At 32.8% G+C, this 17,912-nt stretch overlaps 1 protein-coding gene across 3 annotated transcripts in view; it reads right to left on the reverse strand.

Annotated features, from left to right (window-relative positions):
• Zng1a (Zn regulated GTPase metalloprotein activator 1A) overlaps window positions 1–17,912 on the reverse strand; it is an 88,744-nt gene that overhangs the window by 55,145 nt on the left and 15,687 nt on the right. For all 3 annotated transcript variants that reach the window (XR_010048011.1, XM_063250288.1, XM_003472271.5), the window contains exons 5-9: window positions 15,812–15,871; window positions 14,283–14,320; window positions 5,376–5,422; window positions 4,155–4,241; window positions 1,662–1,706 (exon numbers count right to left, since the gene is read on the reverse strand). Coding sequence is in view for 2 of the 3 variants with exons in the window: in XM_063250288.1 (XP_063106358.1) it covers window positions 1,662–1,706; window positions 4,155–4,241; window positions 5,376–5,422; window positions 14,283–14,320; window positions 15,812–15,871 (277 nt within the window). In the remaining variant the exon portion in view is untranslated. The remainder of the gene's footprint in view (window positions 1–1,661; window positions 1,707–4,154; window positions 4,242–5,375; window positions 5,423–14,282; window positions 14,321–15,811; window positions 15,872–17,912) is intronic.

Genomic DNA, 17,912 nt, shown 5'->3' on the forward strand with positions numbered 1-17,912 from the left:
TTTCACAAAAAGGATTCTAACCCAACTTTAGTCCTCATAACAAGGAAGGCCTATTTTAAAGTCACCTGTATTCTCAGATTCAGTGATAGATACTACCACTGAAGACTAGGAAAAAAACTTTCATTCACTTGTTCATGAACCCATTTGAAAACACAACAACAAATTTGCTCTATTACTATTCTGTAATATTTGCTCTGCTACTACTCTGTAATATTTGCTCTTCTACTATTCTGTAATATAGCAAATGTTAGAAGTGATAGAAACGGTAAAACTGTTACACAATAAACTAATCAAGATGAAACCTGTACTCAGGATACTGCTATTTCTAAAATGAAAACAAAAGAAAACTGATTTAAGGTGATTATAAACAAGAACTGAATAAATGCTATTACAGACTCAGCTATTTATGGGTATGACTTTTAAAAGCTTACTGAAGCACATGGACTGCATGTCACTTTATAAAGAAAAGAAAAATTAAAAAGAAAATATACAAAAAATGCAAGAGAGAACATACTATGAGTTAGATACTCAGATTTCTATATAGTGAAATTTGAAATGCAGGAGCACATTTGGTAAACGTGTGTACAGGACTTACACTAAGGGTATTCTTCTGCTACCTCTGTAAGCAGATGAGTGGCTCCTGAGAATGCATTCCAAATTAATTCCCCAGCTGTTCACATGCTTATACGCAGCTGCTGCAGTTACTAACACTGATGGTAGTCTGTCAGCACCTCTAATCTCGGCCATAGCAGACAAGCCAATCTGCCAAGGCCTCTGCTGCACTTTTAAGGGAAGAATCTCTCAGCCAGGGACTGGGTGGCACTAGGCAGCCAGCTGTGAGCCTAAGAGCTGCTGGCTGCTACTTGTACAGTCTATCCATTGCTGAGTCTTTCACACCAAAAAATGAGATTAATAAAGTACACTCATACAGAAATTTTCTGAAATATGAAAGCATTCAAAGGAAAATAGCTCAACCTACAGGAGTACATTTTACAGGTGTTTCAAGAGCGTATCTATTTTATAAAGTAATACACTGCTGAACACACAGAACAAAAGAGAAAAGCAAGAAAATGGAAATCAAAATTTAACAAAGATATGTACTGGGGCTGGGGATTTAGCTCAGCGGCATAAGCACCTGCCTTGCAAGCAGGCAGTCGTGAGTTCGATCCCTGGTACCGATAAAAATGAAAAAGACAAAAAAAAAAAAAAATTAAAAAAAACAAAGATATGTACTGGAACAAGGATTAAAATTTCATGTATTTTCACATGAGAACTTTTTGCAACTATGACACATTAAGATAGTTTCAAAAATATTAATAAGCCATTTAAATAGCTCAAATTAAGACTCTTCAGCAAGCTTTCTCAGATTTGTATACTAATTTACCTGCTTGAGTGGTTGGAACTCTTATGTAATTTAATTAAACAAAAACTCAGTTATACAATGCTATCATGGCTCTATAGTCTTAGTTACAAAAAAAAGGCAAAGGTATTAACTCAATATGCCAAACTAATTTATATAGAACATTCCAAAATTTTGGGGTTCCATTTTTAAAAATATACCTATATTTTTCTAATATTATTAAGTGTATTTATCAATGACTTAATATTTATAATTAATTAACTAAAACCATTTGTTGTTAGTAATAGCTTTATAAAAGTACCTGGATCTTTGTGTTTCTAAAATTTTTCCCAGTCCATTTATTGATCTGAAATTTAAAGAGTGAAAGAAAAGGTAAGAATCCAAATGTTAACTTTTTAGAAAGCACATAAAATCACATTACTACTAAAACTGCAATTAAGGGCCAGGGATATAGCTCAGCAGCACAACACCTGCCTGGCAAGCAAAAGGTCCTGAGTTTGATTTCAGGTACCAAAAAAAATTCTAAAACTGCAATTAAATAAACACAGTTGGAACTAGGAAGAAAAATGAAAATAGAAAACAAAATTTGCATTTTGTTATGGCTTATTCTTTTCCTTCAAACATAAATCTGGTATGTTTCACACATTAAGAAATCACGGTACACAAAAACCTACTGCACAACAGGACCAAAGATGATTCTGTGATTTATAAAAAGATCCTTCACTTTAGAAAAATGATACACAAATAGCCAGTAAGTGTAGTATTCTTACAATGAGGAGTTTCTTCAAATAGTGATACTCATTTTCTCCACTTACATAGTTTGGAAATAGCTATACACACACTCAGTAATGGAATTTGGTTCCTGCTGTATGGTACCAACAAGGACCTGTTAATTCCTTTTTAACACAGTGAACCTCTTATCTATTTGGATTTATATCATCTACCTTCTTTAAGATAGGTACTCAAGATAGGTGCTATTTGTTCAAGCATGCTCTTCTGGGTAAGGCTCCCCCCATAGTGTGATTCTGAGATAAGTCTCTCTACTGCTTCTTTCCAATGTGTTACAAAATTCTTAATCTCCTCTTCTGAATATATTCTATACCTACTTCCTTCCTTCCAAACATGTTTAACTTCTATCTTTTCAATTTTGATTGCAAGTCAGTTATAAGTCTGATGTACAGTGGATGACAAAAAGCCCAAAGAACCTGTCATTTATCAAAGTACTTCTTTTTTTTCTAGAAGTGTTGCAAAGTACAGGCTGTCCGCAAGATGACTAACAGTCAGTATTGTCAGTGCTGGAGAGCCAGCCTAGTCAACATGAAGATATACAGGCCAGCTAATAGGAATCACTACTCTGATGCCAAAAATGTTTACAAAGAGATTATTTTCTTCCTAGTAAACTTTAAGGGTACTACTCTTAAAATAAAACCAAATAGAGACAAAAACTATGACTTTCTTTCCCCAGCAAACTGCAAACTGCAAGCTATCTCTTAATGAACCTTACATTTACTGATTCAATTCACAACATACACTACATCAGTGGTGCCAAACCTATAGGACAAGTGCTGCAACAGGCTGTCACTGAAAGCTTCAAAAGGTTCACCATCACTGCACTGCATGAACACAATAGGTTCTGATGCCAACAGATGCTATAAATAATAAATATGGTATTTTTGAGCCACCATGCACAAAGCACTGTACCCATTAAAGATGACCAATAATAAAATCTACTGAACATCTGTCTCCTTGTGTGTGGCATTTACTACCTTAGGTCTCACAAATAATTCAAAATAAAGTCCCTAAACTCTAAGATCATCTTAAATGTCCATCTTTAGTTTAAAAAAACAGGCTCCAGAACAGTCAGCAAAATGACTATTAGGTCATTTAACACACAGCTGACTATCATTCATACTGTCTATGTCGACTAGCGTTATCCACATACACTGAGGACATTAAAGCAAGCTGGAAGCAAGGGAACGGCTGACTCAGAAAGATAAAGTCAACAAAGGTTCAGGGCAAAGTAAGACCAGCTGGGTCTGGGAAGACTTCATTAAAAAATAGGAAGGAACAGAGAAAACAGGTTCTAAAGCAGTGACGGTGAACTTAGAGCTTTCAATGATACGAACAGCTCACTGTGTCACGTGTGTCACTGGTTTGTCATCACTGGCTCTAGAAAACAGAAAAAACTGCTACTCAAAGGATGGGCTAGTGGTGAAGGAATTCAGAAACAGGCAACATGAGAAAATATTATGAATAAAGTAGGGACTTGGCAAGACATATTCGTGGGAAAGTAAATCTGAGTTAAACTTCGGGAGCTCAATGTTAGGAAAGAGTCAAAGAGAAAATGAGAAAAGAATGGTGGAATCAAAGGATTCTGAAAAAAGTCTATGAATTCTAAACTACATTCTGCAAGCAACAGGGAATAATTTTATGTATTTCCATTTAATAGTCAACTAACCAACAACAAAATACGTGATTCTTTAATGATTCATGAAGCAGATTACCCTTAAAACTTAAGTTTCTACAAGGCAATTTTGAATAAAGCTGACACAATTTTGTACCTAATAGTTTTCTTTAAAATTTTTATTTAAATTTGTTTAATTGATATAAAGAAACAAAAATTATATATATTAATGGAGTGTCATGTGATGTTTCTAAACATATATACATATAATGCTTAAATCAAATTAAATGTATCTCCTCAAACATTTTCATCACTTTACAGAGAAGACATTCAAAATCCTATCATTCAGCTTTCTGAGAGACATAGTAATACAGATGCTATCTACCGTACCTAATGATTGCTCTTAGTTTGTTTAACTCCTCTTCTGAAATCAAGTCTGTTTTATTGATGAGGATGATATCTGCTAAAGCAACTTGCCTAAAATAGCAAACAGAACAGATGTTAAAAGTAAAATATTGAAAAATTAAAAGTAGAAACAATTCATTTAAATCAAAATATCAGTTAAGAATTACTAACATTTTATAGCAATGATTCACTTACTTCTAATCTACTTAAGAGAGTACAAGTAAATTGTATTCACCACTACACAAATTCAAATTTTGCATGACAGTAAAAAAGTATTCACCTATAATCTCAGCACTTGGAGGCTGAGGCAGGAGGATGGCTGTGAGTTCAAGGTCAGCCTGGACTATACATAGTGAGTTCAAGGCCAGCATAAACTACATGTTGAGATCTTGTCTCAAAAAAAAATAGAAGAAAAAGTTTTAAGTACTCTTACTTGGCATTCTAGAGCTATACAGAGTTTACAAGAAGTTTACAATCAGTAGCATGATCTTGAACTCATTAGTTATAAAGAAAATTAAAATATTTAATGACAGGAATAGCCCATTTATTAAACTATCTCTTATAATATGCACCATAATTTTCAAAGAACTACAAAAAACAACTTCACTTAGAATGAAATACTAAACAGTTTTGTAAAAGAAAAAACTGCACTTCAGAAGATGTATCAGATCTCACACAAATATCTTCTTCATTACTATACTCTTTTTTTTGGATACCAGAAATCAAACTCAGGACCCTGGGCTAGCCAAGCAGGCGCTGTGCTGCTAAACTATGTCCCTGGCCAACTAACCAACAACAAAATATGTGATTCTTTAATGATTCATGAAGCAGATTACCCTGAAACTTAAGTCTCTACAAGGCAATTTTGAATAATTGAGGTTTTTAAGACAGTGAGACAACTTTTTTATAAAAATAATTAATCTCCCCAAAACTGTATGAGCATAAGAAAATATCTTAAATGTTAATATTTTCCAAATTCCTCACAATCAAAGAACTTCTGTGTCCAGCATTGATTTCACATTGCAATATAAATGATTTTAAATAAAATGAGAAGTTATTTGACCTTTATGAATAGATACCAATAATGCATGGAAAAAACATTTGCTTAACTATTCTTTTGTGTTTCTCAATTTGTTTTGTAGTTTCATATTAATAATTTCTCTTTCAAAGTAGCCAACAATCAATACAAACTTTAAATATGAATACCTAGTAGCTTCATTAATGAGACCATCAGGTTTTTCTTCTGTTAAATGCTAAACAAAAACAAAGATTGAAAATGTTACTATGGTATAGTACAAAATCTATGCAATAACATAGATTTTACTTTGGAGTCATTCTTGCCTCTAATAAAGACTTCAACAAGTTCTTTACTAAATAAATACATTCAGAACTTTCCTGTTTTCTATTTAACTGACAGCTAATAATTATAAATCTTTATGAGGTACACTGTGATATTTCAGTACATTTATACATTGTGTAATAACTCAGGAGAGGTCGTCTATCATCTCAAACATTTATCATTTCTTGATGATGAAAATCATGTCTTCTAGCTACTTTACAACATACCACATAATATTGAATACAATCACCTTCTGTAATAGAACACAAGAACTTATGCCTATCTAGCTGTGACTCTGTATCCATTAAGTAATCTCTCCCTCTTCCTCTCTTCACCCACTTGTAACTATTATTTGCTCTTTGTATCTAGATGCTGTTTTTAGATTGCACACGAATAAAATCATGGCTACTGCACTTGTCTTTGTGCCAGACTTCTCAGAACTTTTTTATTTGAAAACATATTTCCTCTCCACCTGCATTTGCTTTTCCAACAATAAAACTGTAGTAGGAGGTTAGAATTCTGTACTCTAGGCTCTTTTTTGTAAATTCTTCAGATTTAAGTAATACAAAAATACAGAAAATTAGTCAGATGTCAGGCATTTTCTTTTCCTAAAACTATTCTTGGTCTAAATAGTTAGTTACTTATATAAATGGGGCTAAGTACTGTAATTACACTTTCTTAAAAATCTAATGTACTTCCCTTCCATTCCTACCCCTACGTTCCACTCAACTCTAAAATCATGCATGATATTACCTTAATACTGGGCCCTTCAAATGACCCTTGAAACAAAAGAATTGGGAAAAACACAGCCCTAATTGTGATCTACAAGCAATTTATTACCTGGACACATACATTCAAGATAATCTGACTTTTTTTTTTTTTTTTTTTTTTTTTGGTAGCGGAGATCGAACTCTTGCACCAGGCAGGCACTTGTACCGCTGAGCTAAACCCCCAGCCCCAACCTGACATCTTAAGAATAACCACTTATTTCACTGCTCGCTCCAGAGCAGTGATAGTGAATCACTTAGAGATCAAGCGCCCAAACTGCAACCCAAAACTCACTTATCACGAAGTACCAACACTGTAATAGGAGATAACACAAATCTTGTCCTAAAGATACAGAACCATGAGTATGCCAGACCCACATTTATTCTTTAGAATCTGATAAATTTTTAATTTTAGAGTTTTATTAAACAAGGAGTATTTAACAGGAAAAAAATCAAAAAAATAAAATATTGAATTTTTAATATTTATTGTTTATTTTTAAAAGCATCAAAATTTTCAAGGAGTTTTTTGGTACATAAAGTTTAAAAAAGAACAACACAATGGAAATACCAACAGCACATTATAAGAAGAAACCTTGACTTCAATTTTCACACGCAAGGCAGTCTGCACATGAGACACACTACAATGATAGCATGTATGTTTTGCTTTTTAGCCTTTTTATAGGACACAGTTGACATCTCAGATCTTACTGTTCTGTTAAGAGGTTCTTATTGTATTATACAGTGTGTAGTTATAAGGAACATAAAATATCAATAAGAAGTATTAAATTGTCAGTATGTACTGTGCATTTAAAATAGACATCAGCATTTTCACATCAGCTGTGAAATTTAAGATAACATCAGAAATAAATTCCCATGTGAACTACATGAAAATACCAATAGATGTCTACCACAAAATAAGCTTTGATCAACCGTCACACCCAAGGCAGTCTTCACACACAACTGCATATTTCATGTACATGTCTCGCTTACACTGACAGCATGTGTGCCTAGCTTTCCTTTTTTATGTGGCAGCCTTGACTCTCTTTTCCTGTTTTGTCAGGAGCCTCTTACTGTATTATACAACATGCACTTAGCAAGGAAATAAGATGTCAATAAAATAAAATTTCAAATATGTAATAAGTGCTTAGATTAGATAGACATCAACATTTTCACATCAGCTGTTTACTTGCTTATAAAACCTAAAAGATAACATCAAAAATAAAAACCTATGTGAATTACAATGTAAATATAAATAAAAGTCTACCATAGAAATAAACTTTGCTTCAACCATCTGTCACACCCAAAGTGGTCTTCACACACGACAACTGCATGTTCCATACACAAGTACTGTTCACACTGACAGCACCTATGTTTTGTTTTCCTGTACTTTCTTGCAGGGCACAGTTGAAAACTTTTCTGTTTTCCTATTGCAGCAGGTTTTTTGATGCTGTGCCTGTCTGTCACACTCACCAATGTGTTTCACAATTTTTTGGCCTAGTTCCCTGGGCAGAGGCATTTTGTTTTTCCTCTATAGTAAATGATTTCTTGTAAGAGCCAGTCCCAATCCTCTAAGAAAATTTCTCTGCTTTGCACTTGTTATTTCCTTTGTAAGATATTAAACTATTTATGCCACACATATTTAGGATCAAGTAAAACACAGCCATAGACCAATGCTTTGTGTTTCAAGTGACATCACAGTTGCTGCATAACTCATCAACCACATCTATTCCATCTATGGTTCTGATGTAGAAAATTCTCAACTCAGGCTTCCATTTTGCCCAGGTTTCCCTATCAGTAACTCCATCATGGTAAATGCTGACATCAGCAATACTAGTTTGTTTTTTCTTTACCACATACAAGCCAATGTTACATATTTCTGAAATCCAAAGGCAGTATTATACAATTCTCTATTTTGAAATTCCAACATTTCACATGGAATTTCTGCTTTGTTCCTGCATACAGTTCCTGCACTGGTCCACTTGTGCTCCATTAGCAAATGTAATATCAATTGGAAACTGGTAAATCAAATGTCAAATGTCATATTCTGATTAGTTTGAGAGATGGGTGGGAACAACAAGTCTGTTCACATCAATTGATTTATTCCTGCACCAATAAGGACCATCATGATGGCTGAGTTCCAGGATAGACATCTAAAGTGAAAACATAAGTCTTAACATTTACAAGGGCTTAAATTTTTAAGCCATATTTTGACCCATCACTTTTCAATAGGTCCTTTACATTCCTGTGATCACCATGGAAAATTTCTAAGTATAGTAGATCTGTGAACGTTTTCAGTTCAGCTGGTGAGGTATCATAATAAATACATTTTTGAACTTGAATATTGGTGCATACAGAATGCTTTACTTGCATTTCAACCCTTGTATCTTTCACAGCATCTTATAGAATATCATGTTACAATTTCCAACACTGAATGGCAGTGCTGGCATTCTGTCTAAAACCTTTCACCCTTGCCAAGATCTTATGTTTTCAGACCTAGTTCCTACACTGGATTGTTCCCTTTGGTTGTGTGGCCATTTCACAACATTTTGACTAGTCAAATACATAGTCACACTATTATTTTCTTCATCATTTGACTCAAGGAGGTCTGCATTTTTTGCTCCATTTTTGCTCCATATCAGTCACAGGAATTTGGCTCACACAGGTAATGACAAAGTCATTGTCATCATCATCATGGTCATCATCATCATCATCCATTCATACTACTATTCTGTTATGAAAACATGTATTTTACCATAATGAACTATCTTCATCATCTATGCACGAATAATCTGGTGGTTTACTTCTGACCTAATACAAAACTTGCAAATCTGGTTTTTCATGTGCCATTGTACTGAACTGGTCTATTCCTACCAGAAAGATCAAACTTTTTTTTAACAAATTCTGGAGTGCTGTGGGTCTACTGGACCCTCTATGATGCTCAGGTAGAAATGTGAAACTAGTTAGATGGAGCATAAGGTGGGTAAAATTTCCATTCTGTCACTTTTTCACAGGTCCACACACCTTGCCATTTGTCATACCAAGTGGGTAAACACACAGATTGCTTCCTGTATTCCCCAGGGAAAGGTACTGACATGTACAGCTGGGTCCTATTACACTAAAGTACACATAAACAGTAGCAAAATAAGGGATGGGTATGCTGGGCCCAGTGCTGTGTTTTTAAGTTAAACCTGAAACTGAGAGTTTAGTTTAGAAGAAACAATTCATACACTTGGCTCACATGCTGACAGAAACGGCTCTGTGTGCCCACTACAGCACATGTGACAGTTTCTCCACCACTGCTCTAGAGTCAGGCTAGCTCCCCCAAAATTACTTTGATATTGATTTATAAGCACATGTGGTAGCAGTCATCTCTCTGAAAGCAGGACTTTTCCCTCCCCACACCCCACAGACTTCTTTATATCCTGAAGTCACCAGTGCCTTAAGGTTGTCTGGAAAATCATGTTTTCATTTCAACTGTCAATGCAGGTTCCCTATCACAATAAAAAGTTGGCTCCTGAGAGCTAGAGACAACCAGATTATAGTAGTACTCATTGTATTTGAACTTTATAAATTATGTTTTATCTCATTTAGTCTTTATAACAACTATGGAAAGTGATCAGTCTTCTTTTATAAAGGAAAAATATCCTTACCAACACACGAGACCGTATTTTTATTGCATCATCAGATATATATATAAATTTATATACATATAAAAAATATATATTTTATATATATTTAATATATATAAATTTTTATATATTATATATATTTTATATATATAATATATATTTATATATAGATATAATTTATATATATTTATATAGAGATATAATTTATATATATATATAAATTTATATAGAGATATAATTTTTTTGCAATGATTGGAAGCTAGTCCACACTCACACCAACAAAGGTACATTTTTAATTGACACCATATTTAACAGAAGTAAAGTGAATATAGTTTTTAAAAATTTGTGATTGTCTTTTCATATCATACACAATCACCCTTCTGCATAGTGCTACATGAGTGTTAATAGCTGCCTAAGAGAATATATCTATAAAGATTACCCAAAAATTATATTCACAATGATTTCACCCAGCCAGTTTCATAATTTACTACAGAACAATCACGAAGGTACTTGGGCAGTTTGAAACCTAAACAAGTTGGTAGTGATTTTATCTAATAATTTTGGTTAAGACTATGAACAAAACAAACTTTTTCAAGTTTATCAAATAATATTTGAAGGAAACAAAATGAAACTAACACCATGGCAATGACATACTTATTTTCACGTTAGGTGTGGAATAATAAGTCCTATAATTATATACTCTGTCTCTAGAGAATGAAGCTACTGCCAGAAGTCAGAATACAGCCCGGCACATAGGTATGAGAAATATTCCTTGAATAGACTGTGCAAATACCCTCCCATTTGTTGACATGGGTACATAAATATTATTTGAAAAATGTTATCTAACATGTAACAACAAATCCTTCTCCACTGAGCAGTAAATCTACTTAAGAATTATATACTATTAGCAAGGCATTTGCATCTGGATGAGTCTATAACATTGAAAAGTATAAATATTGTATCACTAACCTTTTGAAACTTCTTTTGCACATAAATATAAGCTATTTAGATTTAGTCATGAATTGATGAGACATAAAAAGCCATATAAAAATTAAGAGGTTTTAAAATTTCCATCTGAGATTGATAAAATGGTGGTTTTACAATGTTACAATCTTTTGAATCCATTTACTTCTTCAAAAGATTAGAAATCTCTACTCAAAACTAATTGGAGGATAGGGTGGGGAACTAAGATTTATTCTCTTCAGCTAGGAAATATTAAATATAAAAGTAAGCTAAAGTCTTCTAAAGGAAAAGCCTTCTAATATGCACAACTCTATTAGGAACGTAATAATCATATAATTATAGCAGAAGCAAGAAATGCCGTTATTTTATACACATATGAAAGCTACACAAACAAAAATACATACTAACAATTTTTTCTTCTGGATGTCAGCCCAACGTTCCCTTAAGAAACTTTCTTGCTCTACAAGTCAAACTTTGCAAAAAGACAAAAACTTCTATCTGCTATTTCCTTTATAGAACAAAAATAAATGTAAATTGATACTCTATTCTACTATATGGCATAATGTTTTGTTTGTCCAACGGATCCCACCTCTCTGCTGAGAGACTGTAGCTCTTGCTTATATATTTAAAAAGACAAGAATAATTTGGGCACTGATTAACCTCAAAATATACAATATGTAAAAGTTCAAACTCCTTAATGTAGCCCACCAGAAACAAAATGGAATGGGGGAGTATGAGTTCAAAGGATACAAAATTTCAATTATGCAGATAAATTATGGAAAACTAAGGATAGCAGGGAGAATAGCTAAGACTATTGCATTGAATACTTGAAATCTGCTGAATTTAGATCTTACCGCAGATCCCTCCCCAAACGGTAACTATGTCAGCTCACTGATGAGTTACACCTTGTTTCACGTTTTTCATAAAATATGTACATCAAAACATCAAGTTATCTACTTAAATATATGAATTTTGTCAGTTATACCTCAATTAAGCTAGTGAGAAAAATGAAAAGGAATTCTTTAGGATAATAATACTATTATAGATAGAATGTTAAGAAGGGCTATAGAGCATCCTTTTCAGCAGAAAGAAGCTGAACCAAAATGGCAAAGAAAACACTATCTTAAAAGTAGCAAAGAAGGAATACTGTTGCTGACCAAAGCAGAAATAAATCTAGTGTCACATTCACGGAATGCCATTAAAAAGAAGGAAAAAAGAAGCAGCTATTGCTTTTAAAGGAATTGGTTATAGATGTAACATTATTTCAGGTTTTTAAAATATTGTATGTCAGTATTTATTTTTGTGACCTTTTCTAAGCCAAACTGTTTTGACTAAACTGCCTGAACAACTTGTACAATATAACAGAAAGGGCCAAAAAGAAACCTCTCACTTGACCTTTCCTGTGTAACTTCATTCAGTGATTCTATTGCATTAAATGCTGTCTGTCACATTTGTAGACCTCAAAAGAACAATGTCAGTAGGCTGGGTGTCAACTCCTGAAAATAGAGAGCTGTCATTTTAAGTTGTCCAATTCTTTGCCCATGATTAAAAAATGAATATTTCAGATCAATGGGTGACAATCCCATTAGAGTGATAGCCCATGATATCAATTACCACTTCAGTTTCAATTTGGCTGGCTGGCCACAGGGTACCATTTCTCAGCTTTACTTGTGATGGGCTGGCTCTGTGAAGCATGACACCCTTAAATTGCTGCCCATTATCCAAGTGTCATTACTTGTACTGCCTCAGAATTCCTGAATCACAAGCAGCTACTGAGGTCAAGCTTTGCAACCGGAGGAATTGGACAAGTTGGCAAATTCTTTATATAAAGGCAAAGTTATTTATCTGGCACCCAACTTAGAAAATCTAAAGTTTCCATTATCCTGACAATATGTCAGTTTTGTGTAGGTATATTGATTTAATAATTTAAGAGGTTTTATCAAGGTGGCAGGAGGTTAAACGTATACTGTGTTTGCATTATTCAGAATGTCACTTTGTTTTTTTGGCCTGTATCATGCTGATAATAGATTCTATTTAACTTCTCTCTACATCCAGCTGTACATACAAAATTATTCTTATAATCATAAAATAACCAAGAATTTGACTTTAAGTATGGTGTGATGTCTACCAAAAAACTAAGAAATGTTGTGACTGCTCTCTATCCCATGAGTATCCCAAATTGGAGAATAAATTTGCACAGAACATAAATTCAAACATGACTATAATAAAGACTCAAAATGAAGAATTTTATGGGGTATTTTCCAATCTCCATTAACATTTTGCTAGAAATAATTTCAAAATACTCATTACATTTCTTCTGAGCAAAACTAACACTTGAGAGTGCGCTTAATTCCTTAACACTATTCATAAATTTAAATTTTATATTCTAAAAAAGGAATTATTTTCCAAATTTCTCCAGTTAGTGCACTCTATTTTGAGAAGTGAAGGGCTAGGAATGGGTATTAGTAGCCATTTGATAACCCCAACATATTTTCGAAACTACAGCATAACCTCATTGAAGATTAGAAATAAATTTGCAGAGTACAACAGACAAACATTTCTAAATATTACACTGAAACTTCCAAAAATTACTACTCTAGGGTCTATCCATACATCCAGACTGACATGGAATAGAGCCTGGGAGAAAAGAAAAATTTTACTCTCGGATGCCTTTAATATTTCACTTGGGAAGTTGACAAACACTATTTTATTTTATGCAGCACAATTCTTTTAAAGATCTTGAGGGCCGAGGATATAGCTCAGTTGTATAAGCACCTGCCCTGGCAAGCACACGTTCCTGAGTTCAATTCCCAGCAACAAAAAAATAAAAAATAAAAATAAAGATCCTATTACGTGCATTTTATAAATCAAAGCCAATTAAATGCATTAGAGGACCTTAGTAGTTAAAACGAAAATATTCACAGCAGGATATCACTTAGTAAAGTTTCTCCTCATTAATTCTACATACAACTTCTAAAGTCTTCAAAGAAGCAAAGCAGTACTTTAAAAAACAATTGTTGGCTATGTGTTTGATCATACTCTGTATCAAAAATAAGATCATATGTTTCAACAACCTCAACATCTTCCATCAAACTTAATAATACTATCAAACGTATTAACACATGTTTAACAACTTTAACATCTTTTATCAAACTTACTGAATTCTAAGGAGGAGTTACACATACCCAAACTATACCCTAGCCCCATATACAAAGTATTATAGTAATTCCAAATTTTATCACAATAGGAAATCAGACTAATACAAAATGTTTAATTTAAAAACAAAATAATTTTAAAACAAACTATATGTATTATTCAGGTTACTATTTTGAAAAAGATTTCTATTAAAGATTTCAAACATATATAAACATATTCCTAGATCCTTACAATTATAATTTATAATGTTTTAACTTACTTTTAATCCATATTTTGAATCTACCACAGTTATGATACCTACAAAAGAATAAATATTCTAATTATCCTTTATCTAAAAGGACATTTGTTAATATTGTACAACTATACTTGAGAAGAAAAACCAATCTCAATCGAACAAAATTTTTTCTCTTACCAATGCTGCAATTTAATTCAATCACAGAAATATGTAAATGGATTTCAAATATGTACCCAGTGCCTTGCACTGTTTTAAGAGATTATAGAAAATATAAACATAGATTTTTAAGGTTCACAAAAAGTAAGATTTGCTGTTTAAAAGCTCACAATTCAAAATAAGGCATTTAAAATATGAAGCAAAATGTGATAAATTAGATGATACAAGCCACTTTCAATTTATTTTCACATAATCAAGACTTTTCTTAAAATTTAAATTTTTTTCTCTTTTTTGGTACCGGGGATCAAACTGATCATAACCTTGTGCTTGCCAGGCAGGTGCTTTAGACCACTGAGCTAAATCCCTGGCAACATTTAAATTATTATTTTAAAAAAATTTTAGGGCAAATTTGGTTATCATTAAAATACTGAAATTTTACAATGATTTACAGAAATAAATTTGTATTGCATCCAGAAAGATAAGTATTACCTGACATTAGGGATAACTGAAATATGTACCAATTTGAATTCAACAATATGAAAATGTTTTATTTAGAACAATATATTTTTATGCTGGATGTTTGGGGAAATATATAAGAAAATAAATACGCTATGGGGGAAAAAAAGAATCTAAGGATATCTCATTTCTAATATTCCTTACCAAATCAAGCCACAAAAATTTTACATATGTCAAGTATCTAAGTTCCCTAACAATCAATTACACATAGTTCAACAATCTCTGAATATATACTAAATAATTTTTTCAAAATAAAACAGCAGAATGAGTTTAAGGATGCCTCTGTAATTCAAGCAACTACAAATCAGATATAATGGAGTCCAATGAAGCCCAGCGTCCATGGTTCCTCAATTTTACCCGTTAGTCTATTAAAATTGATGTAAAGAAAGGTAAGAGAAAAAGGAGGATGGATGGGTGGATAGCTGGAGGGAGGGAACATAACTGCTTAATTAAGGAAAGTATATCAAGTTTAATTTACAAGTAAGAATAACAAAAGTGTGAAATAAATTAAGAGTTCATGTGTGTAATTAATTCTCATCTTCAAGGTAAAGTGAAAGAAAGCAAAAATAGGATCCTTATATTATCTGGCTAGTTAAAATACAAAGCTCTAACGAAGCACATAAATCAACCAACCAAAGGCACAGAAATTCTACGTAACATTTTTAAAGAAAAGCCTTAGTGGAAGCACTAAACTAGGAGCTGAGATTAAAGCCTGAAAACTCAGTTCTGCCACTATTTGGGGCTTTGGAGTCCACATAAAAGTTTACTTCATCATAAACAAACAGTTTTAGAAGAGCAATAAGACAAAGAATTAACACTATAATTAACAAAATGAGCTTAATCATAGACCTTTCAACTAAAAACAAGTTTTTTTAACTTACCATCAAGATAAATATCACTCCCTAGTTCAGCATCAACCCAAAATATAGAAGCCACAGCACCTGAAAATATATATTATGATAATATTCATCATATAAAAATATTTCTTCAAATTGCAAAACATTTTATTTGTTTAATTTGTTTAATGGAATCAGCAGGTAAACACATAAATCAAATCTGAGATGCAATCTGCTTGTGGGACTTACTGTAATAAGACCTTTTTTTATTTATTTACAGTTACCTCTCCCTTGCTCCCTATTTCCTCAAAAAAGGATCAACTCTTACCACACACAAACAGAAGTTTATACAGATGACAAAATGATTTCCTAATAAATATTATTAAATAACCAGACACTATGGCTATGTACATATAAGACATTTTTATTTTGTCATCTCCTAAATATAATCATATGGTTCATAAATAATGAAACATCTTCAAAGGAAAACCAACCAAAGATAGATAATTCCAAAATTGCTTGTTCAAATGACAAATAAGTAAATCAATGTACACTTTTTTAAGAAAAAAGGAGTAAGAATTAAAGTAAAAAATTCTCTGGCATTACTAATTCTCACACTATTCAGTTGGTACTACCATAAAACCTGGGTCTGAGGAAGAATTATTTCTAAGAAATTAAAACTTGTTTTTGACAGAAAACTGGTTCAGTACCAAACCACACACCCCGATTAGTATGCCAAAAGACAGAAAAGGAAAACTGACAGCAAGGAAGGTATTTGATTTTTCAAAGCATCATAGGCCCACTTAGTGACAGTGCTGTCTAAAAGAATGAGCTCAGGGAAAGAACAAGGATAACCGAACTCATTCCACTGTCCAAAGCTGTCCGCTACCCTGATGAGATGCGGTCCCCCAAGCATCACCCTGTGTCAACAATGAAATACCTGTCAGCTGTTTACAGTGATTACTCATGCAAGATATAGCAAGGGCCACAAGATCTAATGGTTTCCTGATACCTATTGATTTTTTCCCAAAAACTTAATAGTTTTCCAATTTGACTGAAATAGGATTTGTGAGTTACAGGGGCTGAATCAATGTCTGTCCTTTTCAAGGAAATTACTTTACCATGACAATTATTTAACTTAGGACTGGAGAGTGTCAGTCTCCTAAACAGGAAACAACTGAATTGCCAATAAGAATTTTCTTCACTTTCTTGACTAAAAACATGATTTTAATTAATAGGAGAGAAATCTATTATATCACTATTCCAAACAGTCACAAAAATATTAATTTTTTCATTCAGTAAAATACTTAAACTGTACATAAATCATACAATTTTTAAAATTTACTGATTTCTATAGAAATAACTAGCTTGTAAGTCAGACCACTAACATTTGCTTATTATTAAGGTAAACTGTAAGAGTGTATTAGAATTTTTATTCTAAATATGTTGCTTACTTTGCTAGAATATATACCAGCTACATAAGAAAAGAATTATTTAAAATTTGGATGTGGGTGTTCTGCTGCAATAATCAAGTGAATGAACCGAGTGATTTTTTTTTTCTTCCCAGGGAGTATTTAGCAACGTCCACAGATATTTTTATTTGTCACTAGGGGAATGCTGCTGGCATCAAGTGAGAAGCCAAGGAGACTGCTAAACATTCTATAGATCCCCAAGACAGCTGCCCTACACATTACAAAAAATAACCTAAAATGTCATTTGTACCATGCCAAGTTAGATTACAGATTTCCTTTCTTCAAAATCAAAAAAAATGAGGCTGAGGCAAGAGGATCATCATGAGTTTGAGGCCAACCTTAGCCACATGAGTTCAAGACCAGCCTGAACTACATAGCGAGACACTATCTCAAACAAAATGAAACAACAACCAAAACCCACAAAAAATAAAAATGAAAAATTTTAAAAAACAAAAAAGAATATACGACCTCATACCATAAATTTTGAAGAGTGACAGTCCAAATAAGAAACAAAGTTCTATGTAAGTATGGTCATTCCTAATTGTATTTCCATCCTCAACGAGATGGTAGGAAACGAGTTTACAAAATCCTAGTACTTATCAGAAATACCTTACAAAATGCCAAGTGAAAATGAGGGAATAATATAAGAAAAAAATCAACAAAAATATTTTTTA

Source organism: Cavia porcellus, unplaced genomic scaffold (genome assembly GCF_034190915.1).
Source record: "Cavia porcellus strain 051 isolate PalLab524CR breed Dunkin Hartley unplaced genomic scaffold, mCavPor4.1 scaffold_1, whole genome shotgun sequence".
Lineage (NCBI taxonomy): Eukaryota > Metazoa > Chordata > Mammalia > Rodentia > Caviidae > Cavia > Cavia porcellus.